Source organism: Pleurodeles waltl, chromosome 7 (genome assembly GCF_031143425.1).
Source record: "Pleurodeles waltl isolate 20211129_DDA chromosome 7, aPleWal1.hap1.20221129, whole genome shotgun sequence".
Classification (NCBI taxonomy): domain Eukaryota; kingdom Metazoa; phylum Chordata; class Amphibia; order Caudata; family Salamandridae; genus Pleurodeles; species Pleurodeles waltl.
The window spans coordinates 90479351-90505700 of record NC_090446.1 but is presented as its reverse complement, the minus strand read 5'-3'; the positions used below and the strand labels follow the sequence as shown (position 1 = coordinate 90505700).

The 26350-nt window shown below is 42.7% G+C and overlaps 1 protein-coding gene across 2 annotated transcripts in view; it reads right to left on the bottom strand.

The window, feature by feature from the left end:
- Nucleotides 1-26350, bottom strand: part of CDH26 (cadherin 26) — a 319857-nt gene that overhangs the window by 60292 nt on the left and 233215 nt on the right. For both annotated transcript variants that reach the window (XM_069243134.1, XM_069243133.1), the window contains exons 8-10: nucleotides 19483-19754; nucleotides 15154-15296; nucleotides 11297-11530 (exon numbers count right to left, since the gene is read on the bottom strand). In XM_069243134.1, coding sequence (XP_069099235.1) covers nucleotides 11297-11530; nucleotides 15154-15296; nucleotides 19483-19754 — 649 coding nt within the window. The remainder of the gene's footprint in view (nucleotides 1-11296; nucleotides 11531-15153; nucleotides 15297-19482; nucleotides 19755-26350) is intronic.

Here is a 26350-nt window from a genome sequence, read left to right as displayed (position 1 = left end):
AGTTGCCTGGCTTGGTTGGAGTCCCAAAGAGCGCCAACAATGTAAGACAGTGGAGCAACCCTTACCCATCGGAGCAAGACAAGAATGATGAACCCGGCGGTAGCCAAGACTCTGTCCGGAGGCTGTGAATACGGTAGCAATGGACAGGGGGAGTATTGGCCATCAGGCCAAAGATTTACTCCCTGAAGGGGAACTGAGACGCCTGACACTGCTTCTCCGGCCCAAAGGTATTTGGACAGTACTTTAGAACACCTGAGCATGGCACCTGGATATTGGGGACACTGCCCTATAGGAGCCCCCACCCCCAAGATACTCTGTATGGCCTGGGGGAGGTGTCCCGGGGTTGTTGGGACCCCCCCGACCAAAAAGGCAATTTATCGGGCATAAATCATCAGCTGGGAGAGACGAGGAAGTGGCTTGACCAACTGGCCAGACACCTCCAGGTGGGGCAATGGTGGAATAAGAGCAAGGGACAAAGAGACTCGGGGAAAGCCCAACAGCTAGAAAGAATGGTGTGCACCAAGCATAGTGAATCGGGGCATGCCAAAGGGGGAGCTCTGGCTGATGAACAGGCCCAGGCAACAGCCAACATGGACCTGGAAGCCAAAGCTGCCATGCTCCTGGTGGCAACCCTTGATACCAAGGACACTTGGGCCCATATTTATACTCTGTTTGCGCCAGATTTGCGCCATTTTTTTAACGCAAATTTATCTCCATATTTATTCTTTGCAGCTAGACCCGTCCAGCGCCAAAGTTATGGAGTTTGAGTCATTTTTTATACGTGAAAACCTACCTTGCACTAATGACATGGCGTTCCCCTGCAAAAAATTACTCTAAGGCATGTGCGCCTTATTTATCCTCCCATGTCATTTTGACGCACAGGAAGAGGCGGCCCTTAAAAAATGGTGCCCAGCCAGATTTGCACTGTTTTTTAACGCATGGGTCAGGGCAGGCGGTAAGGGACCTGTGGGCTCATTTCCATGGTCTCTGACCATGGAAGCAGTCCACAGGTGCCCTTCCCTGCCCCCAGGGACACCCCCTGCCACCCTCGCCCACCGCTGGAGGACCCCCATGGATGGGGGGACCCATCTAAGGTAAGTAATTTATTTTTATTTTTTTAGGTGGCATAGGGGGGCCTAACTTGGGCTACCCTACATGCCACTGTGCCCAATGGCCATGCCCAGGGAACAGAAGTCCCCTGGGCATGGCCATTGGGCAGGGGGGCATGACTCCTGTCTTTGCTAAGACAGGAGTCATTTCCATGGGGGTTGTGCATAAAAAAATTGCGCTAGTCAGGTTAGAGCCATTTATTTTTACTCTAACCTGACTTGCACCATTCTTTGACGCACAACCCCCAGTCTTCCCTACGCCTCCGCTGCCCGGTTAGAGTCATTTATTTTTATGCTAACCAGGCCGTAACGTCGGCTACCGTCACTCCTTAAATATGATGCCCCACTGGTGCGTTGGAATGGCTGTAGCCGGCGTTACACTTTTTAACGCAAACCTGCTCTGGTGCAGGTTTGTGTCAAAAAGTATAAATATGGGCCTTGGAGCGAAGATAGAAGCAGTGGTGATCAATGTGGGCTTCCTTCATTCTGACAACAAGAAACTGGCAAACAGGATGATGACCATAGAGTCCACATTAGCACAGCATAGGCCCACAGTCATAGAGCAGAAGATCCAACTCTAAAAGCTGCAAAAGGACATGGACTTCCTAACAGTGAAGCTTGAGGACACCAAAGGTTGATAGTGGTGCAACGATGTGTACTTGGAGGGAGTATCGGAAAAAGCTGAGTGGACTTCCATGGAATTGTTTGTGGAACAATAGCTGCCATCCACACTGCTAGGATGAAATGTATCAACCCTATTTACAGTGGATTAGGTGCATAGAGCTCTGAGGAGGCCTCTGTGCCGTGGGGGCCCCCAGGCTGATAGTGGCACACCTGATTAACCTATCATACAGAGACAACTTCTTGCAGACCACATGATACTATGGGCCTTTGAAAATTAAGCAGAGCTCTGTAAACATTTACTCAGACAACACCAATGCAGAGCAGCATCAACGTGAAATATTTTTTGGAGTTAAAAAACATTCGAGGCACCTCAACAACAAATATGCCCTACTGTTTCCAGTGGAGCTCCATATCATGGTTGGCACCGAGACATATTTCTTTGCCACAGACCAGAGGTATGGGATTGACTGGACAGACAAGGCCATCATATGCCAGTGATATAGACCAGGGAATGTCCACACGGCTGGCAGGTACAGAGATCAATACAATGCCCACTCCGATGATACAGGGTGACACCCTCCAAAGATGAGGTACATACCGGCAAGGTTATAGAGGAACTACAGTAGGGCAACCTGGGACCCCCACAGAACTTCTAGGAGGCCATAGACAGGGACCCCAGCAATTGGACAAGGGCATGGCTGCCTCTGGGGAAGAGGTCAAGAAACTTAGGCCCAAATTTATGAAAAGTGGCACGACACCTAGTACAGCATCACTTTTCTTGCACCCCTTAGTGCCTGCCTTAATGCAACCATGTGAGCTCCGTATTTAATGTATGGTGCACCATGGCGGTAGTTAGGGAACTAGCGTCAACATTTTTGCTGCTATTTTGGCACTTTGCAGGATTAGCGCCAAAAATGTTGACGCTAATCCTGAAAGGACCCAGAGGCCCATTGAAACCAATGGGAGCCTCCTTTTTTTGCCTGCTCTTAGCAGGCATTGAAAGTGCCGAAAAAAATGACACAAAGAAATCTTATACATTTCGTTGCGCCATTTTTCCAGCCCCCCCTAACGGGGGAACGCCCACTTTGCATACATTATGCCTGGCGTAGGCATAATGTAGCTCCAAGGGTTACAAAGTGGCGCAATGCATGCATTGCACCACTGTGTAAATCTGGTGAGGTTAAAAGGCCACCTTAGCATCAAAAACATGATGAGACGGTGGCGCTAAGGAAGCGCTAGGCCCTCTTAAATCTGGGCCTTAATCTCCCAGTGTTTACCTCCATAACGGCAGATGAAGTCAGATGAAGGCTGAGCACTAAGTGTGGAGGCCGGATGATGTCCTGCTCGGGAGGGATATATAGCATGATTCTGGTTGCCACAGCATAGCCAGAGACCTGGCCCTTGACGGATTATATTTGTTAATAGTTAAATCAGTTGGTAATGTATACACTGTGTTATGGTGGGAAACAGGCATATCAGTTATTGGAGGAGCAGGTTGTTCTATAATTGCGGCACAAGCTGATAGGGAGGTTGAGGTGGGGTGGGGTGGGGAGACATTGGAGACTGAGCTCGGTGGACTGACTACAGTTTTGGATGACATGGGGTGCGAGACATGAGGCACTCATGTCACAAATTAGGCCTCATTCAGTAGGGACAGGCACCTCTCTCGTGATTTTGTCATGGAACATCAACGATTTCAGTAACAAATGGAAGAGATGAGTGGTGATGAAATATCTAACGTGCCAGTCCCCAAACCTGATTTTCTTACAAGAAAGGCACTTTACTCCCAATAACTGTGGGTTCCTTGGTAGAGGCCAATACAAGACCTTAGTACACGCAGTCTACTCTGCGAGATCGAGAGGGACCGGGATCCTTGCCTGAATGTCACTGCCATTTCAGGTGACAAAAACATAGGTAAACCCTTCTGGATGTTGGGCACCAGTAGGGGGCACATGGAATGGATAAAGTCTGATTGTGGCTTCCAGGTACTTTCCAGGAGCCTTCGGGGAGGTGATCTAAGGAAGAAGAGAGACTAGATAGCCGAGATCCTGAACCATTATTAATACTGGAAGGATTTTTAAAATGCATCAAAAGCAAGGTAGTGCAGCCACTCAGTGACATGTTCTATGAGTCTATGGATAGAGATTAGTTTCCTGGGGACGTTAGACAGGCGACTATTGTCATCATACAGAACTTGGGGAAGATAATAGAGGAAAGTGCATACTATTGGTCAATTTCTCTTTTAAATATTGAAACTAAAAAAACTCTTGCCACAATTCTGATGACAGCCTAATGCAGGTGATAAGTATCATTGGGGCCACCGACCAGTCTGGTTTTATGCCCTATAGGTCAATTAAATACAACCTCCGGTGCTCATTAGGGTGCTTGGTCCGTGAACACAGGGTAAAAGAACTGGCAATACTGCTGGCACTTGACACCGAAAGCATTTGATTCCGTGGAATTACCCTACCTCCTGGCACTGCTAAAGGGGATGAGTTTTGGACCCTCCTTCCAGGTTTGGTAGGCCTCCTCTCTCATCGACCAATGGCAAGAGTGAGAGTGAATGGAGCTCTTTCAGGGGAATTTGAGGTGGACAGGGTCCCCATCAGGATTGCTCCCTATCCCCATTGCTACTGGCAGTGGCAATGGAACCACTGGTGAACTAGGTAAGGGGGACCCACTGTTAATGGGGCACTATTGGGATGGAGACCGGAAAGATGTCAACTCCCTCTATGTGAATGACATCCTATTGTACCTCACAGACATGGACCGCTCTCTCCCAAGAATTCTTGAGATCCTTTGTGTCTTCTGACTCTTCTTTTGTATAACTATCAACTGGAGCAAGTCTGTCACATAACCACTTTCATCATGAGGACCACATAATGAGTGGTCTCTGTGATGGTCTGGAGAGAGACCTTTTTACGTACCTGGGCATTTATACGACCACAGACCAGAAACTATTTCAAGAGAGAAATGTGGGGTGTATCCTACCAGGCTTTCACTGAGAAGGGGACCATTAGTGTTGAATTCCCTTCTCACTGTTGGGGAGAGCCAACCTTTACAAAATGATCTACCTATCCAAATTCCTTTATACTATTCATTACTCATACTTCAAGGTCCCTGATCACTTTAAAGCAGTGGAGGCAGAGACTAGAGCCCTGTTATGAAAGTCTGGCATGACACAGATAGCACATAATACCCCAACCAGATGGCCAATGGATGGGGTGATCACCCTCCCAGATCTACAGTTGCAGTACTGTGCAACTCAGTTGCTAGTGGTAAACAACTGATCCTTTGCAGATGAAAAGGAGGCATCCTTACAGGTGGACTAGCTGATGCGAAACACGTAGGGCTATGTTAGATGGCTGCAGAGAACAAAGAGATCTTGAGACGGGCGTTGTAGAGGATGGGGTGGGCGTACACATAGACATTAACGAATGTACTATAGGATTCAGGTGAGCTGGCAGAGCTGCGTGGGTGATGGAACAAAGACAATGGGATTAGCTGGGCATTTCGAAGCCAGGGGACCTGAGAGTGAAGTGAGGTGGTTGTCCATTGAGGAGCTACACAGACAGTATGGCCTGTCCAGGGCCAGTTTCTACAATCTCTGAAAGTTAGGTCGATCCTTAACCACCAGATTGACCAGTCAAAAGACCTAGAGGAGATGAACCCATTGGATTACAGTGCAGGGAGCTCCCCTAAATAGACATACTATAGCCTTAATCTAGTAAAAACATCTTTTCAACTTTCAATCCTCTCTACAGATGTTGAGTGAAAAATCAGAGTGCGACCTGTGCAGAAATTAGGCTAATGAATGGGTGGGTCACATGCAGTACCTGGAGAGGTCACTATCCAAGCCGTGTTTTCGCTGATTCAGCTGAAACTACTTCATTGTGCCTACTTCACCCACATATGATTAAACGCAGTAGCTGCGAATGATACAGACCAGTGCCACAGGGGATTTGGTTAATGGGGCACTCTGCTACACATCATCTGGGAGTATCTGAGACTGAGGAGGATTTAGTCAGCCATACAGCACAGGATTTCCTTGGTGGTGGGAGCCCCTGGTGGTCACCCCTGTTTGGTACCCCTAGGCATCTTGGTGAGGTAACCCCTGATAGATACACATTTAGGCCTTCATCTATGGGGATTTGGCATAGGGCAGCACAGCCAAGTCACCTTGCAGTGCTGCCCTATGCCATAGAGAAAGGGCGGGAGTGCACCACATTTATGCAACATGCTGCATTCCTGTTCTTTCCCAATGTGCTGGTGCCATTTCGGCAGCCTAGTGCTAACGCAGGCACCATGGTGCAAGAGATCCTGTATTGTCGACAGGATTGCTTTTGTGCATAAAAACAATCCTGACAGACATTTTCCTCTTACTATGTGGGCTGCAGAATGCAGCACGCATGGAAAGACATAAAAACGAGGAGAAATACAGTTTTTTCTCCTCACCTCAGGAGGCGTAAGGTTTTGGTGCATTCCCAGGTTTACATAGGTTTGTAAATCTGGGGAACAGTCTAAATCCATGGGTGTTGCATGGGAACATCCACCGCAGTGCCCATGGAACACCACCTGATTAATAATCGTTACTCCATATCTATGAGACCATTCAAAGCCATGCAAAGTGGCTTTGCATGGCCTCATAGATATGATTTTGCAGTGTGCATCGCCAGGACATCACAAAACATTACACTCTGATTGCACAAGGGCTCATGAACATGCCCCTTATTCTCTGCAACATGGCCCTGGTGGTCACAAGACATGATATAGTACGATACTGGGGGAGAGTGGAGACCCCATTAGTGCAGGACTGGAGGTCTAATATGGGGAGCAGGAACCAATATACTGAGTGAAGTGATGCCCCCAGACATTTGCAAATATTCTGGGCCAATGACAGAAACATGTAGGGTTTTGAGAGGTGCATCCGGGACCTGTTTTGGCTGGTTGGCTTCTTAATCGTGGGGCCGCAACAGACCCACAGAGGGAGGGGTCCAGGGATTGAGGTGGGAAATAAACTTCCAGCTGATACAGAGCAAGGGTCCTTCATGTCTTTAGTCTTTGTCATGAATACTTGGAATTCTCACACTCTGTTGTACCAGGGGCTAGTGGTATCTTTATTTATAACATGTTATTGTCGGTTGCAATAAATGAACATTTAAAACATATTAAAAAAACACTGTTTCACCTTCCTATGCCATCATTAGCTGCTAGCCATCCTCACACTCAAAATGTCCAAGCTTGACCTTGCCAGTAGCCTATACCTTGGCACACCTGCATTTATTGCACATGAAATACAACTCATCCAAAATGTTGCCCGAAGACTTCTTCTCTGTCTTCACCCGAGAAAACACACAAATCCAGTCTTGAAATCACTCCACTGGCTACCTTTTGCTAGAATGGCAATGATCGAGGCATTTTACATTGTCCAGGGAGCCTCCCAAGAAAAAGGACCACAATACATGCAAGTTAAATTCAAGCAATACAAACCACACAGAACAATGTGCTCCAGGCTTGTAACAGCTACCATCGTACCACCTTACCATTAGAAATCCATAGGAGGCCGGACGATATATTACTCTTCATTCACCATCCAGACATTAATCTTACTCCAATACTGGATGAAGTAAAGCCTTTTGGTCAATTCTCCCGCTTACATACCAACTGGAACAAGTGAGAGCTTTTTCCGTTAACTGACATCATCCGCCCACCTGTAACAGAGTTTCCCTTGCGCTGGTGTTCTGACTCTGTGAAACACTTAGGTATTCACATCCATAGAAATAAGGAAAAGGTGATACGTTTAAACTATGGGCCTGCAATTGAGGGATTTACTGCTTAAGTGGACAGGTGGGTGAAACTGCCACTGTCCATGGAGGGCCGGATATCACTCATTAAAATGGTGGTTCTCCCACAGTTCTTGTATCTCTTTATGAACATTCCGGTCCGCTTACTAACTCTTTCTTTGCGACTCTCTGTGGTTTGGTCACTCAGCCTGTGTGGGAAAATAGAAGCCCATGCATTCATTGGGACGTCCTCACTCTCCCTTATGAGTGTGGATGCCTTGGGATTCGCCACTTCCACCTTTATCTTGTGGCACAATGTCAATATTCATATCATTGGTTTCACCCTGATGCCTACCTTACATATTCCATCCCAGAACGGGCCCTGTCAGCCCCTGTTCCGTCGAGTTCCCTGTTGCCCCCTGGTGTTCCATTGCATTGCAGAGATATCCAAACCCTTGCTCCAACCAGCCTGACTTGGCGTAAACTTGCTCACCTATTTCATTGTGATTCACTGTATTCCCCAGCACTGAAACTGATTAATAATCTTTTCATACCCATTACACAGGAGGTGCTGGCTAAGAGCATGTTGCAGACTTTTCAACTCCATACCTTTTGGGAAGTCTTTCCGGACGACTACCTATTTTACTGCACTAAAGATACCCATTTCACGACTTCACTGATGCCACACAGTTGCAGCATTTCATACTATGCCGACTGCAGAGTTCTCTGCACGCACACTATCCCACATATCCACTGGTGCCGGACATGTTTCCATCACTCTCCCTGGTGGCTTCAGCGGACCTGGGGACCCAATTGGTTTCCAAACTTTACCTAATGTGTATTAGGGCTCTTCATGTTCCAGATACTGGGCTCAGGGAATCCTGGGAGAGGGATCTGGGGCGCCCCATGTCCCAGAAAGTCTGGGAGGCATGTTGTAAACAGAGTAGGTTTGTTTCACCCAACCAGCGCCACAAGCTAATCCACTTTAAAATCATTAGGAGAGCCTACAATGCCCCCAGTGATAATGCCCATATCGACCCAGCTCGCTCCTCCGCCTGCCCCAAATCCTGAGCGACGACTGCAGATTTTTTACACACGTCATGGTTTTATCCCAATATTAGTCGCTTTTGGTGCAAGGTGCTTGATCGATTATCTGTCATTGTGGGTTGGCCTCCCAGTCCTTACCCACTTACAACCCTGCTCGGATACACTGGTGAATTTTCAAAGTCTGATAGACACCTCACTGCGATATCACTCCTGTTGGCGAATCGGGAGATAGCGCTCCATTGGGGCTCTAATTGCGCGCTTAGCGCTGCCTCCTGGTTGGCCAGCTTCACACACTGTGACACCAATAGCGAGCTGTACGCCTCACTCCAGCCAGTATCCTGTAGACCTAAAGATATCTGGCAACCACTGCCAGACTATTTAATCACAATTGTCACTTCCTCGCTGGCCTCGCGGACCACCACTAGAGCAAGCTCACGCCAAAATCCACATTATCCATGTTTTTATCTCCACTATGTGTCTATAGGGCTTTGCACCACCCACTGTCCAACCAACGTTATAATGTTATCAATAACACAGTATATGTCGTGCACTAATGGTCTGTTGATCACATGTGATATTGTTTTGCGGCTTGTACTGTATTGCATTGTGCTTGTTCTCTGTTATGGCTGAAAATGATAAATAACATTTATTAATTGTGCTTTCTCAGTACAATTTGCCAAGCTCTGAAGCTCACTACCAGCCAGCATTAAACGCATATTCACTTCTGGAGGCAGGTGAAAATGTGGCCATTTCCTAGATAAACAGATCTCCTGCATCCAGGCAACAGAGTCCAGAAAACAATCACTCCCTCAAAAGCATTCCTTAGCTTACAACACAGGAACTGCAAACAACTCACTAGCAAACTGCTTTCATTATGCAAGTAAGTAAAAAATGGCTGGTCTATGGTATGCCGTGGCATTATATAGTTATGTACTTCCATATGTAACTGTTATGGCCCCTATTAATGCTAAAACCATAATACGCAGTGGTGAACAACAAACTGTAACCTATACCTAATAAATTAACATAATATATATCTGCTATGAGGGTAGTTCATCAGCAGCACCGTACAGCCAAAAAAAAGAAATCACCAAACAAACAGGCATGGAAGAACTGAAGAGATATGTCACACATTACTGGGTAAATATGGAGGACTTTTATATATTCTATTCACTGCAGGTCCCAAATATCTATAAAATCTTTATATCTCACAAAGACACTCAGATATGGGATGATAATAAAAATGCCCAGCCCTCTAGATTCCTCTGCATACCCTCTGCGGCGTAACGAAATTTGAGGGGGCACCCCCTGCATGGTACATGGAGCCCCCACCCTCCAGACACCGTCAGGAGCTCTCAGGCCAGGGTACTGTGCTGAGGGGCCCCCCTGGAGCTCAGAGCCCCCTCGCACCGTGGGGGCTGCAGGGGCTTATGTTACACCACTGCATGCCCTATATGCTGCAGGATGCTACTCATGCAGGGAATTGCTTCAGTGCCCCACAAAGGAGTAGCAAGCGCTATATAAATGCTACAATACAATACAGTCTGCAGGGGGGCACATCATTTTGCATGATGCCACTGCAGGAGGGCAGTCATAGTGGTTTCAGACGCCTATATATAAAGTGAGAACTAGTGACATAACCCCTGATAGGTTTTTGTGTATTATGGGCTCCCACTTCTGTTAGGTTCATCACCAGCTTTGCGTCCTACATATTGGTTGTTTCTGGTTGTTGATTGATGTACCCATGTTCCTTTTGCCCACTTCTGTGACTTCTAATGCATTTCAACAGTTTCCTCCATTATGAAGATTCTGAATGTTTGAGCCATGTGGTCTGGCAGCATCTACAATATTGGTCCCTTCAGGGGTCTAGAGTATTCCCAAATGCCTGCAGGGCATCGCATAGCTCAGTCTTTTAATGGAAATGGTAAGTCAAATTGCAAACCTGTATGGCATTTATGTTGCTTTCATGGTTATTAGTTTGTTATAATAAAGATGTTGTGCAAATTGATATTTTAAAGAACACTAAATACCCGGACATTAACCACTCCATAGTCATTTCTTTATAGAAGAGTTTTGAAGTTCTTCCTGTGGGTGAAGGGTGCAGATTTGCTGGGTCTTATCTACCATCTGTATCACATACCCCTCCTTCCCCATACAGGACTCTCCCTTAGAGTTGCATATTATGTTTCAAAATCTTGGAAAGTATGTTCAGACAGGCAGTGAGATAAAAGTTCGAATCATTCTGTCTCACTCTTTAGTAGGACAGGCATTCTGAATAGAAATCAGTAATTCACCCTTGTAGCAGTAGACTGATATGCACCTTTTCACCCAAGTGTAATTGAACACATTCACATGCACACTTTTTCTCCTATTGTATAGCCAAATTTATCACTTAGGATATGCAACATGCCACTTGGTAATACATTCTGATGCTGCTTTCTGTATATGGAAAAGCAAAGAGACAACATCTGGCCCTGATGGGTGGAATCCCCTGGAAACACTTAAATTCACAGGAGAAAAGCTCAAATCTGTGTAGGGACAGTAGGATGTTATTATGGACCAGCCATCATGTATTTAAAGGAAGAGATAGGGCAATGTGTTTGTTTAGGACCCCAAAGAGCTGCCATCACCACTGTTACTAATCCATGACTGAGATAGATTAGAGGATAATGTAAGTGTGGGTAATACCTGCTCAGGGCTCTTGGCATGAAAGATGCTGATTATGAAACTTACCATTTGTATTTCCTAATTTCCATGTATCCTTTGCAATTCTGGTCTCATCCGACATTTCAAAGGTAAAGGGACCTGCGAAAGGATCCTTGTCTTTGTCAGCGGCGTGGATCACCAGTACTGGGTTCTTCACCTGATCACACACTTCCATGTAAGGGGATAGCAGGTAAGGGGCGTTATCATTGATGTCAGCTACGTGGAGCAGAATTGTTCCAGTCCCCGTCTGAGGTGGCTCGCCTAATCCCAAAATAAATGTTTTCCAATTGTTTATTAGCAACATCAAGAAGAAAGTAGGCAATACAAATTATAAGCAAGAAACATGCATTCAATTTAAAATACCATGCGTTGCTCTATCATGGAGCAAATTAATTATAACATGAGGATAATCAAACAACACCAAATTATTATAATTAGAATTCAGCAAAGTTCCCAATTTCACAGTACGCCTACATGAGGAAATCTCTGTGTTTCATGTGCTGTGTAGACCCCTATCCCAAATCACTGCAACGCACATCTTACTATTAAGATGTTTAGCAATTCAACACTGGTGTACAATCTTCAGAGATGCAATCAAAATAGTATACAAAAAAATACAAATTCATCATTCTTTCTGGCGTTCAAACAAAATGTTTTCATGTGTTTGTCAATATAGATTCTTTTTTCTGGGGTTTCGGTTATTTTTTCAAAAACTTAAGATCATATTGATGACCAAGTCACACAGCGCAACAAGTCACCTTGATGCGCTGCATGACAGGGAAAGGGCAGGAATGTACAGTGTTCAAAAGAATATGGTGAATTCCTGCTTTTCTCCCTGAGCTGGCTCAGTTTTGCCCGCCTGTCGCCAAAGCAGGCACTCTTGCACCATGGTGGAACAGTGCCTCCGTTGTAAGGAGGATTGTTTTTGTGCAAGAAGGGACACCTCCCTGCACAAAAACAATCACCAGATGGTTATTCCTCTTTTTATGTGTGCTGCTTTCTGCAGCACACATAGGAAAGGGAATTTAAAAGGAGAAATAAATATATTTCTCCTTGTTATGTTCCCCATGGGAAGACTTAGCATTTTGGCACATTCCAAGGTTTACTAGTTCTGACAAATCTAGGAATGAGTCAAAATCTATGGGGGTTGTGTGTGAACACCCACGCAACGCCCATGGAGCGCCTTCCCAGCACAGAGTAACTGCGATTTTTGCTGCATTGTGTTACTCCAGATTTATGAAGCCACACATGGCCACCTTCATGTCACCTTGCATGGCTTCATAAATCTGCCTTAAGAGTTGCATCGCGCATGCACCACAGTGGTGCATGCGTGACACAACCAGGGCCATAAATATGGTCCTCAATATCAAAATAGTCCTAGTATGGGGCATGTTGCAAGCATATTTTTTTAATGCCTCATCCAGTTTTTTTCTAATACCACTCCATTATAATATTTTTGATGGAGTTACACACAAATCAAAGCAAAGGTGATAATGCTGAAGAAAATATTAGATAAAGCAATGACTTCCCAGGGTCCAGTGACTGAATCAACAAACAAATCCATTAAAAAAAACACAAGATAGCCATATTGACTATTTTGAAGCCCGGTGGTCTAGTTCATCCTCTTCCCATCCATCCTCCATCCTCCTCCTGGTTGCTGGAAAAGATATCATAAACATGGGCTATAGCTGAGATTGCGGTCTTCCGCAGGCCTACGAAAAGGTCCAGACTTGTGCCCCATCTTCATTAAAATAATCTTGTAATTTCAGATATGTAAGTGATCTTGTTGTGATGTAGAAAATAGTGTTTGCTGATCCAGAATAGATAACAACATTCCTGTGCTTACACAGTGTTGTACAAACTGCAGATTGAATTTACACCAATGCGAATCCGTATTAACATGGTATATTTCTTTGAGTGACTAATAACTCCATAAATTGATAGCTTCATGTAATCTTGGTACTCTGAGGTGCCCATATCACATCACATTCAGCACAGGTCAACCAACCCCATTAAGCCAGCATTCTTTGGACAAGAAAAAGGGATGGGCTGATTTCAGTGTTACGTCCTCCTTTGTTGGCATAGTGGTAATGATCCAAAGCAGCCCAGTGTAAAATTGTAGCTGTGAGAGCACCCATTCGCCCCTTATAATGGTAGTTAGCAGAACAAAGAGTCTTTCCTGAGGTTTTTATACCTCCATATTAATAAAGACAAAATAGCATTGACCTATTAAAACAAGACTGCTGACCATTACCTGGAAGGGAGAAGAAACAATATATATTATTTTATTCACAACACCATCTTTAGCAGATTGATTAACCTTAGGGTGGGTTAGGATTTTCTAAAAATCAGAATGCATTCTTGTAGACCACCTTACTTAGAGTATATATCTATTAGTCCTATCGGTAGGTACTTAAGCAAAGTAACACGCTTTGTAGAATTACATATGGGAACACAGTACTGAACAACATATTTGTGGACTTGTTTAAGAGAAATCCAAAGGACTCTACAAGAAGGTCACTTAAAGAGAGGGATAAAGGGCCAGATGTATCAACAAACCATGTTGCGATTCTCTAATAGCGATTTTTAAGAAATCGCTATTTCTGAATTGCAAAATGGTATGTATTTGCGATTCCAAAATAGCGATTTCTTAAAAATCACAATTGCTATTACCGAATCGCAAATTGCGATACCTGTCCCATTCACACCTATGGGCATGTAGGCCCATATTTGTGAATTTTTTACATTTCCCAAATTGCGAATTCCTAACTGGAATTTGCAAATTTGGGAAATGCAAAACCCAGGGTGCTGGGGACCTAAGGCCCCCTCTGCTGCACCCCAAGAATTTTTTTAAGGACACGTAAGGCGCACACATGCCAAAGGGGCATGTGTGCGTTACATGTCAATTTTAAAAATGCATTTTTCATGCATTTTTAAAATTTGCACATGCTTACCAACAAGTTCAGCTTGGTGGTAATAGCGATTCCTTAATGCCCAATTCGCATTAAGGAAAAGGTTGATACACGTGGTTTAGAAATCGCAAATAAGGAATCCTTATTTGCTATTTCTTATTTAGAGAATCGAAATTTGGGATTCTCTAAACAGGCTCGCAATTTTAAGGAATCGCTATTTTAGAGATTCCTTAAAATTGCATAGCGAATGCCTTTCAAACATACTGAAAGGCATTTTTGCAATCGCAAACGGCCATTCGCACCGTTTGCGAATGCAAATACGCTTGATACATCTAGCCCAAAGTTCTGCATGTTTAAAAATGTTTTTGACTGGTAGTTTGTGACTGTGCTTTTATAAATGACTAGTCCAATTAAGATGCATCCTGTCTCAACTGGATATTTCCATTTTATGTATTAGACCTCTATAGCTCCTTTGCAACTGTTTTGAAACAAAATATACTTTGGACAGTAACGAACTTTCAATATGAGATTACTAAAGTTAGTTATCAGTGAGAAACCGACAAAACCCCCAATAAAAAAGAAAAGAATGCTTTTTCAAAGTCTTTTTATGCGATTCCTGTTGGAATATACATCCTACTAGCTAGACTGTTGTAGGTCAGAAATGTATAACATCTTTTATAGTTACATTGCTAATTTACATAAATCTTTAACTGTAGTTAGAATTATTAATTACAGTTCAAAGCTCCATAGAAAGTTCTGGGATATTGGAAAACCACATTTTTAATGGTGAATAACACATATCGCTTTTTAAAGTTCATTGTGTATATTTATTGGATAAAAAAGCTTGCAGACGTGATCCAGATGTGTCTCACTCAGCCTCCAAATGATAGTGAAACAGCCTCACATACTTAAATAATTGCGCTTCTATCCTCTGTTAAGAAAGTATCGGTCTGCATCCATTTTGCTACTCACCATCATCAACAGCATGAATAAGGATTGAGTAGACGGAGTTGTTCAAAAATGGTGATTCGCTATCAAGTTCTTTCACAGATGTGACAACACCAGTGTTTTCATCAACAGTGACCCAGCCCTCAGGATCATACGCCACTTTGTACCTTGCAAAACAAGAATAATGCATTGTATTATGTTTTGATCCTAAACAATGATTTTATATGCCAACAATCAAACTTTTCCTGAACTTGCTGCTCAACACATGATGTGAAGGTTCATGGGGGGGACAAAATCGGATGAAGGCTCTTGCCTGTGTGCTTTGTTCTTTCAAACCAATGCGGAAGTGGCTGTTTTGTTACACATGAAGCTGCTGTCTTTCAGGGGACATTGTTGTGGTTACAAGTTCAGGCACCCAAGCATGCATTCACCACTCCCCACATGGACTAAAACTTCTACAAGAATCCTGGGTCAGGCTATTACTTCTAAAATCAAAATGACCGCACTACATTAGACTGGGTAACCACTTTTAAAGCCAAAACTTTCTCAGCGCCCTAATCCACAGTCTACCTCATAGTCAGAAAAATACATACATCTGCACCAACAGATTTATGGCGTGGAATGAGTGTAATTTCACTTTTCAACTGTTCTTCTTTCTTCAGGGAATAAATACTTTTTCACTTTCCGAAACTCGCTCCCTTCTCATCAGTAAATCTACAGACATTTGGAGAGTAGGAGTGGGTCTAAAAAAAAACAAAGGCACATATTTATACTTTTTTTAGCACCGGATTTGCGTCATTTTTTTACGCAAAAGCGGAGCAAACGTACAAAATACAATTGTTTTTTGTAAGTTTGCCCCGCTTTTGCATCAAAAAGTGTCGCAAATGCGGCGCTAAAAAAGTATAAATATGGGCTAAGGGCCTCAAATATGAGAATCTGACGCATCCGCTCTGATGCGTCAGATTTCTTGAGCTGCCCTATGACCCCTTAATGGTGCTACAGATGAGCTGTATTTACAATACAGAGATGCATGGTGCATGTTTTCACAGATGCGTCAGAAATTCTGATGCTTTTGTGGCGCGAAACTAACAAATTGCTGGACTAGTATAAAAAAACATACGCTACTAGAGCAAGGGTCCCATAAAGAAAAGTCCAGCATCAGTTTAACACCTGTTCTGACCAGGCATTAAAATTGTGACACAGTTAAGTTGCAGAATGACACAAAATGTTGTCAATTTCACAGTGTCAGTTCTGCGTGGCTTTTCCTGAGGGAACGCCTACCTTCCATACATTATACCTTGCGCAGGTATAATGCGACGAAAGGCTTTACAAACTGACACATTGGGCCCAGTGCAACAGTTTGTTAATGTAGAGCAGTGTAAAGCACTGCTTGCACCACCGTAGCGTGAAAAAAAATAATGCAACTGAGGCACACAGGCCTTGTAAATGAAGCCCTGAGTGAATACTTACTTACAAATACAATTGTGAGTTTCTGCAAGCTTTCAGAGTATTCCCACACTATAAATTAACAGATACAAAAATGTTTGGGTTGTAATCTTTTGTAAAATGCAAATGTGATTTTACACTTTGCAAATAATTCTGTAACTTAAGCCCAGTGAATTCTAAACCTAAAACTATAAGCACAACTGAACCACATGATGACCCCGAAATCCAAAACCACAAGACCACCATGAGCCACACTACTAATCTGGGGCAGCTCCTCCGTTGGGACAGAGGAGCATTGCCCCCCCCCCCCACCACCAGCAGTGGCAGCTGCAAAACCTCTAAAAGAAATCGATAATAAACAAAATGTATTATTGTTTTCTTCTAGATGGGCAGGGCTATGTGGGTGACGAGTGAGAGGGGGGGGTGGTCAGCACTCCCCTCAAAGCACATGTGTGTTTGGCCGGCCATCTCGGACCGGCCAAGCACACGTGCACAGGGCTCTCTGCAGCCCAGCAACACAGTTGCCGGGCTGGAGAGAGCCTGCACAGGCTCCCAGTCTGCCTAGTAACGCCCTGGCTGGGTGCTCCCAGACAATCCTGATGCTGCTCTGAGCAGGATTGGTCGCAGGGCAGGCTGGGAGCCTGTGCCTGCAGCCGGCTGCAGCAGAGGCGGTGGAGCGGCGCAGCCAGCATTCAGTTAAGTTTATTCTATTTTGCATTTTTAACTGTACTAATATCCACCCCGCCACCCCGCCTGCTGTCCCCCCGCATGCCGCCCCACCCCATGTAAGACCTGCAAGCCGCGACTGCTACTAATGCTACAAGTAATAGTATGGTAGCACTATCAGTCATGCAGTGATTTTTAGAACTATAACTATCACATCACCCAAAGCTAGATATCAGCTTCTAAACCCCAAGCTGCTACTGTACCTCTGTACCCCAACCAAAGATAACTCACTTAAGTCACACAGTATTTTGAAAACATCAAACCTCCAATGCACTCTGAGCCACAAAGTGACATTTAAATTTACAACCACAATTCCTTGAGCCACTTAGTTAATTCTTCACCTAAACCTACTACAGTAACAACTACCAAAACTACCAAATTACCATTAACCAGATTTACTCCTAAAGCTAAAGCTACCCAAGCACCCTGAGACAGACAGTGCCTTCTAAACACAAAATTACTAAATCATTGTTAGACAAACAATGACTTCCAAACACAAAACCAGAAAGAACGCAGTAAACTTGGTACACGAAAGGTTGCACAGTACCTTGAGCCATACACCATTTTATACAAAAAATACCATGGCATACCTCCCCAAAAACAGAGATTACTTAAACCCAAATCCACCAGAGCTCTTTGAGCAAAGATTTAATCATCAGTCCCAAACATACCAAAACACCCAAAGGTAAACAGTGAATGTAGTACAATACTAGTACATCACCCTAAGCAAATCTATTTAAAAAATAAATGATTAGAGAACCATGAACCATGCAGTTAATTTTAAAACTAATACTGCAACAGGTACCTCCAACAAAGCCCCTTCCTATGTTAACATTACCACCACACCTGCCCACAGAAATCAACTTACAATCTCATAACAATAACATCACCTTAATCCATACAGCCATTTCAGAAGGTAAAACTTTTGCTGCACTCTGAAATCCAAATTTTATTTTTGTTTTCCCTCCTAATGTTCATGATGTCACAAACCTCCTGATTTGACTTCCATACTAAAGGCCTGATTTAGAGTTTAGTGGAGGTGATTACTCTATCACAAACGTGAAGTATATCCCGTCCGCCATACTACAATCCCATAATAGCCTATGGAGATCATAAAATGGTTGATGGGATAACCCGTCTGCCAAACTCTAAATCAGGCCCTAAGTTTAAAATCGGCCATTTTCTTTTATTTAGTATAGGTAGCATTATTCCTACCTCTCTAAATGAGCATGGTTCAAAATACTCCTTTTAGCCCTTATCTTCTTCTAATATTTATTTGTCATCCAATGTTATACTTGTATTAAATTCTCTTTTGAAACTGTATTCCTTAATCAATCCTGTGAATCACTTCCTGTGTTATAGGTTTTATCCCTGCTAGCTTTTTTGTTACGCTCATTCCACATTTCAAGTGGCCATTCAGTGGAAGATGTGTGTCATTCCCTCAGCAACTTAAATGTTGCTACTCTGTGTGGTACTGTAGGCAATCCCAAGTCAAGGCTCTTAAAGCAACTCCTAGATCAGTCCACGTAGCAACTGCCCACTGAATATAATATTTTAGTATGAGACTAATTCTCTCTGAAAGGACACCAGCTTGTTGGTGGTACAAGAATATGCAAATATGCAGTATATCTGACACCCTCAACGACCCATTCATCTCATCTGATTTTAAGCTCCATTGCCAATAACTTACTTGTCTTGAAACCCATCTCCACTCAAAATTTCCTGTGAAATGTTTATTACCAGTGGGATGTTGAATTGTTCTAGGAAATACCATACAGACAGGTTTGAGTAGCATTGTGGCAGAGCAAACACTGTTCTGCGGCATTTGGAGAAAAGCAAATTGTAATTTCCTTCCAGGTTTACAGCTAGACAATGTTTATTGGTCTCAGTTTCATTTGGTTGCTTTCCACCTCTGTGGAAACATACCAAGACATGTTTCCGAAAGTGCCCTATTGCTTTTAGACACTCTGATTGGCTGATATCAGCTATGAGGCACTTTTCTGTTGTCTTCATGATAAAAATGTGTTTTTATGTACCATTGTGCTCCCAAATAAGGTGGCCATCTACGGAGAAAGAAATGATGCACAACAATAGGGTATGCATATAAATGAGCAGACAGCAGCTGCTCTGTCATTCACCAATCACTGCTCTTGCAGTGGAGCCGAAAACAGCAGCACTTACCTTATCTTATTGGGTACCACATCAGGATCGGTGGCATTGCATTTAGCCAGGACAGTACCAGGCTCAATGCCCTCTTTTTCTCTGATGATCAGCTTGCCTGGATTGAAATAGGGTGCATCATTTGCATCCAGAATTTTGACATTCATTGAGATGGTGCTCGCTGGGCTTGAGTCCGGTCGTGTCATTGTGCCTTTTACACATGACGCGAAAGGTTCTTCATTTTCCACGGAAATCTGAAGTTTCTTCAGTGCAAGGCCCTCAAAATCCAAAGGCTGTAATGGAAAAACAACATTCAGTAGTGGGGCCATTCACCTGCCTTAGGGGCATCACATACAAACTATAGAGAGACAGGGGTCTATTCACAAGCTGCTTCTTTTGCAGTACATATGGTAATGCTACAACAGTAATACTCATATACTAAACAAATGCTATTCACAAATACATGCAGAGGTCTCGATTGCCTCTTCTATCTTCTATGTATGGATTTTTCCACCCAGACTATGGAGCTCTCCGCTCACATTTGTATACGTTTTTGTAGTAGATATGGGAGGGATAAAGAGGAGTGGAAGGAAAATGAGGAATAACTGAGGCTAAACAGGTGGGGTTTAGGGAGGAATAAGAAGGGGGTTAGGAAGGACAAAAGAGGGGTTTAAAGGATGGTATGTACCCACTCACAGTTGCACTAATAAAGCAACTTCCTCCAAAGGTCCCCAAAAACCATAAACGTACTCCAGATCAGACCTGCCGCAAGTCTGGCACTACACATGGTCAACTCTGCTATTGAAACACCCATAGAAAATAACAGAGTCAGGGACTTGAATAACATCCCACAGGAAAAACATTTAATAAAAAAATGTATTCATTTCCACATGTTTAAAAATGTGTATGAATTTCACATGATGTTAAAAGTTACATATAAATGAAAGGTAAAGGTAAGTTTATTTTTAAATTATTTAATATCCTCTTTATTATAGCAAAAGTAAATGTACCTATATTCAAATAAATACATTTATTCTAATTGATTATCTACAAAGCTTTTACAAATTATTACCTCATAATAAATAAATATAAACAGTGTATTTTAGGTAAAATGTTTGAAAATAAATCTGAAAAGAAGAATTTTCATTTCTTTTAATATATTTTAATAATTAAATACTTAGTTCAAAACTAAGTAAATAGTGCTGTGTCATGTTTTGTTTTGTTCTGCATGTCAAATAAATACATAAAATTAATTCATCTTAATATTTAAGATAAACTTTTTTTTTACAGTTGTACTTGTTATTTTACACTTGTAAATGTACTTCTACATCCTGACTAAGAGCGTGGGGAAATGTAAATCTACACTTTGTAGTAAATTTACACTCTGAAATGGTGAAAAGTCAAAAGAAGTACATTTAGTACTAAGCGTTAGTGTAAATTGACATGTATACTTTTATTCATGTATACATGTACCTTTGTGAATAGGTGCAACAATAATTAACATGAGAGTGGAGGCTCAGCTGTCTTTTGGAAACAAAAACATTTGAAGCCTAAATTTGTATATTTGTCATGTGAGAGTGCAAAAGTGTGCCACTTATACCGAACAGTGTATATTTTAATTCTTGTTACAGAATTTAGGGCCAGATGTAGGTAGGTTGAAAATTGCGACTTGCAATTTGCGAGTCCGTGCGACTCGTAAATTGCAAGTCGCAATTTGCCATGCAGAAAGGTGTCTCAGACACCTTCTGCGACTCGCAATGGGGTTGCAAAGACCCACCTCATTAATATTAATGAGGTGGGTCGCAGTTTGCGACCCCATTGCGAGTATGGGCACTCACGGGGATGGTGGCCTGCTGGAGACAGCAGACCACCATGTCCGTGACTGCTTTTAAATAAAGCATTTTTTTTTTTTTATCTGCAGCCCGTTTTCCTTAAAGAAACCTTTTGTTTTGGTATTTTTCAGAGCAGGCAGTGGTCCATAGGACCACTACCTGCTCTGAAAAATTGTTTTTGTGATCATTCACAAAGGGGAAGGGGTCCCATGAGGACCCCTTCCCGTTTGCGAATGGGTTACCATCCACTTCAAGTGGATGGCAACTGCGAGTTCATTTGTGACCGCTTTCGCGGTCGCAAATGAACCTGCATAGCGTTGCGAGTCGCAAATAGGAAGGAAACACCCCTTCCTATTTGCGAGTCGGAAACGCATTTTGCGAGTCGGATCCGACTCGCAAAATGCATTTCTGCATGGCGGAGAGGCTTTTGCGCCTCACAAACAGCGTTTTTCGCCGTTTGCGAGTCGCAAAACCCTAAGTACATCTGGCCCTAAGTGTTCACAATCCCTCATTCACATTAAAGTTTGGTGCATTGTATGACAGCCACCTTTGCCAGACAAGTTCAGTGCACTAAGGCCTCGCAGTAAGAATCACTGACAAAATATCGTGAGCACAAATATTGTGTGCACAGAATATAAGGCCAAAAATACAGAGGACCAACATATTGAGACCGTAAGTGCAAATAGGTAAGTATTTTTTTGTTTAAAACTTTATTTTGGCCACAAGGGCCATAAATGTACAAACAGACAAAAAACAAAATATTCGATTCAATGCAGGCGATAAAATTTTAATAATTGATAGGATCATGATTATAACCTACAACTAAGTTGCACACAATGTAATCAAGTGCTTTTGCAAAAGATGTGGTTAATACTGTTACTTACAATCAATATAAAATTACAATACATGGGTAATCAATATACAACATTTAAACCAAACCAGCAACTTCAGGGTGTTTGTAATGAGAGTAGAAATTTTCTCCTAAGAATCCACATGGCGACAAGAAGCTTGGAAACAGAAATAACTAGAGCTGGTCAGGTATCCGCCCTAAGAATGCAAAGGGCAACTGAGTGGCTGCAGACACCTAGGAAGCTAGCCACTTTCAACATGGAGATACATAAAGTGAACATACAAATAAAACCTTGGAGAGACTCTCAATATGAGAATTACAAGATGGACATGCAATTGATCCCCGCTTGACCAATTAGAAGTAAATACAGTTTTCTGTCCTTCGTTACCAAAATCTGGTCCTAAAACACCTCTTATCCGCCCTCACACTTAAAATCAATAAAGTCACATGATAGCTAGGAACAAGCAGCACTTCGTAATTCATTAGTGGGAACAGTCATCCAATAATGCTTTTTCAAATCATCTTTGGATGGAAAATTTGAAACCTCTAGACGATCCCACAGCTCAGACAGCCCAAAAGAATACAACATGTCATTGATGATCCTGAGCCAGGGAACTTTACTAAAGCGGTCCTTAGCCACCTCCAGAACAAGAGTAGAAGCAATTTTGCTTTGCGCGCCAACACTTTGGTACCCAAATCCATCAAAAGTGGATACAATGGTGTACTCAATTGGAGAGAGACTTAGGCCCTCATTACGAGGCTGCCAGTCACTAGACTGCCAGCATTGCGGCAGTGGTTTTACTCCCACAGACCCGGCGGTAAAGACCGCTGCATTACAAGTTGGCCGAAGCCGAACCGCCACAATGCCTCCTGGCCTGCCGGTGGGGTTGCGCCAATGTGGCTGGCAGGGAAACTCTTAATAACCCTCACGGTCAGATGACCGCACTGGTGGTTTTTTGACTGCTCAGCTTTGGCGGACGGGCGTTTCCATCTGCCGAAGACGTAACGAGGGCCTTAATCTCCTTTCTGACTCGGCCTATTCTTCCTTTCCTAACAGCACACAATCTAAGCATTTAATTGGAGATTGAAATTAGGCTATCCACTTTCATCACCTCAGTCGTCAACTCTGAAGGCTATCGTCCACAACTGTAGAACCAGCACCAACCTCATCTGTCCTCTGCCAGGACTCTCGATCATTCACCCTTATTGCCACCCAGGCTTCTTCCACAGTCCTTTCAATCCCTCCGAATGATTCTGCCATTCTTAGGTTATTCATCCATCCAAAATCAACATCAACCAAGCAGGTTCAGAAGGTACATCACGTCTTGCTACAACTTCCTCATGCACTAATTAAATCCATCCATGAACATATTTAGTATACTCAGACCTTTCCTTCTAGACCCATCTCCACAGCTCGCAAACCCTTAACCATGTGTACACAGAATCATCCAAATGTAGAAACTCTCTAACTATCAATGTAGGATATACCCCAAAGATGAGCAGGTTCAATATGGATCTCAAATACCACTTGAAGGGACCTCACTCCTTGCATTGACCATCACATGCTTCATGAAAATTATTTTGACCCACTCAATTGTATCATGTGTAGTGTAAAAGCTGTTTAGCTTTGTTATCAACACTCTTCACTGCATTTGTGTTGCATTGTCTGCTAAATTAAGTTAACCATTTGATGTAACCTATCCAGAGAACTTCCTTTCAAAACACACAGAAGAAAAATATAAAGAAATAAAAAACTCAATGCACTTGCAAAACCAGTTTGCACAAGTCATCATTCCTGTTAATATATCATTCATGTCTAACCCTGGTTAGGAATTGAAGTCAGCCATGGCTGAAGTTGGCAAGTGGAAAGAAAAAAGTAGCATTTAAGGTTAACTGAAAAAAGCTGCTTTAGAAAATGTTGCTTTGCAAGTTGTGAACAAAACAAATGCTGGCCTCATGCATCTATGATACAGATACCTATAAGGCCATGTCTGGAAACGGAGTGCTCAAAATTGCCCAAATGATTAATGCTAGTGAGGGTGCCATTTTATAATACTTATTTTTAGTTCCAAGCATTTCTTAGTTTAACAAGTATTTATGCAAAGTAAGTCTGAGAGTTGTTATGAACAGAAGAATGGCAATAAATGAGACAACGTGAAGAAATGGGCAAAATAATGGGCTATATTCATATTGGCTTATAATGAGAAAGTACCCAAATTACAGCCTAGGTCTAGGATGTGTTTGTCTCATAGACCCACACATCGTCCAAGACAATGTAATAATGTTGGCTAACACCTTTATTTCAGTAGCAAGACAAATGATGAGAACAGTTCCACACCTTTTCTGTGTGAACCACCTCTCATCTGTCCTTGCATATTAGGAGAGGGAAGCTATGCCCTTTCAAACTAATTTAATCTCTTAAAATAAAGAAGGTTTCAGAACCTGTAGATTGAATGCATCCCAGAATGCCCCTCTGTATATTTTCATTGAGTTGTCGCCACTTAGCTCAGGGAGGTGGTGGTGTCGGGTTTGGATTTTTTCCACTGATCTCGTTAATTTTAAAGCAATTCTGCCCTTTCTGTTTATTGAGAGATTCATTGAACAAATTGTCCTGGGGAGAACTAGTTACCACTCAAGGCCTTCCAATCAAGTTTCAGGCAACAATATGGAACAAAATTAGTTCTGATATCTCAACTTGTATAGCGAATGCTGGCAGCAGATGTCAGAGGAGTTGGTGATTTATCCTATAAGAAGTCTCATCATGGCTCCAAGAAAATGCTGACTTAGAAGATATTGCTCATGCATGGCTCTGATTATGAATAGATTATTCAAAAGGATCCATTTATCCATAATCATTTGTGGTCCACCCTCGAGGATACTGAGGAATGAACAACATTAACAGAGATTAATCAGTCATAGCATTATCACTATTTCATCTGATAGAAATCATCAGAGTTCAGGCTTATATTTGGAGAAACCACACACACAAAGTGCAGTCTCATAGCACATCTTATTCCAGTAGCCTCTTTCACATTTCACTCATGATCACTTACCACCCATGCACTCAGCAGACAGTACACCTAAACATCATTAAGGCAATTCTCAAAGTATGCCACCCCATAGCATTACAAACATAGCCACACAGCGTTAATTGGTGCCTGTTTCCTAGGAACGGGAACTGGTGGTGCAAACAAGACAAGAACTACAAGCTTTGCTCTTAAGGCCTCATTATGTCTTTGATTGAAACTCTGGAAATGACAAATAATCTAAGGAATCAGTTTGGTGCTTCCAACTATGCAGGTTATTTCTTATTTCTTCGGAGACCTCTTGGCCCTCTTTGTAATCTCCTTTAAATGCAGTATATCAGATATCACAGTATAGTTTACTTAGGTGGAGGATTCACCACCCTAAAATCCGAGGATAATGAGGCCCGTACAAGACCCCTGATCTTTAACAGGATGAGAAAATGCAGCAATCAAAAACAGCAAAAAGAATTAATCCCATACTTGGATGATGGTAGCAGAGAGGGGAAGAATTAATCTGTGCAGGTATCTCAATAAAATGCAACATAAATAACTCAACAAACATCTTTCAATCTCTACTTCATGCTCATAAGGAGTCAGCCTTTGTAGCCTTAAAGCAATCAATTAAACAATCATAAGCCTGTAAACATATATATGAAGATGGGTGCCTGTCTTGTACTTGGTCCAAAGCCAGAAGTCTGTTTACAGAAGCTCTCCTCTGGGCGTGGCTTAATACTTTCTCTGTTGAAAGGCAAGCATGAGTCATGGTTGAATGGTATCATTATCTTCCATACAGATATGTTTTAATTGAGTCATCACTCAACTTAGACAGTTTAACTAGGAAGAAATGGGAGAGATGTGCAGGAGGAGAAAATAGTTAACTGAAGCATCTATTGTCACTGTTTAGAAGTCTATAAAGGCACCTTGACATTGATGTGTTTATTTGAAGCAAATGATGTAATTAGTTGTGTCAATAAAGTTGAAAATTGATAACTTACATTCGGATTGAACACTTGGATGATGAAATAGTGCCGTTGTTTGTTTCTTTTCCGACTGTACAACTTTTTTTTTAACCATTCGGGTCCAGTAGTTAATTCTTTGTAATGCTCAGGTAACACTTCCAGAATCTCTTTTGGATCTGCTATTAATGTTATTCAAGAGGCCAACACTGATTTTAAATCTTG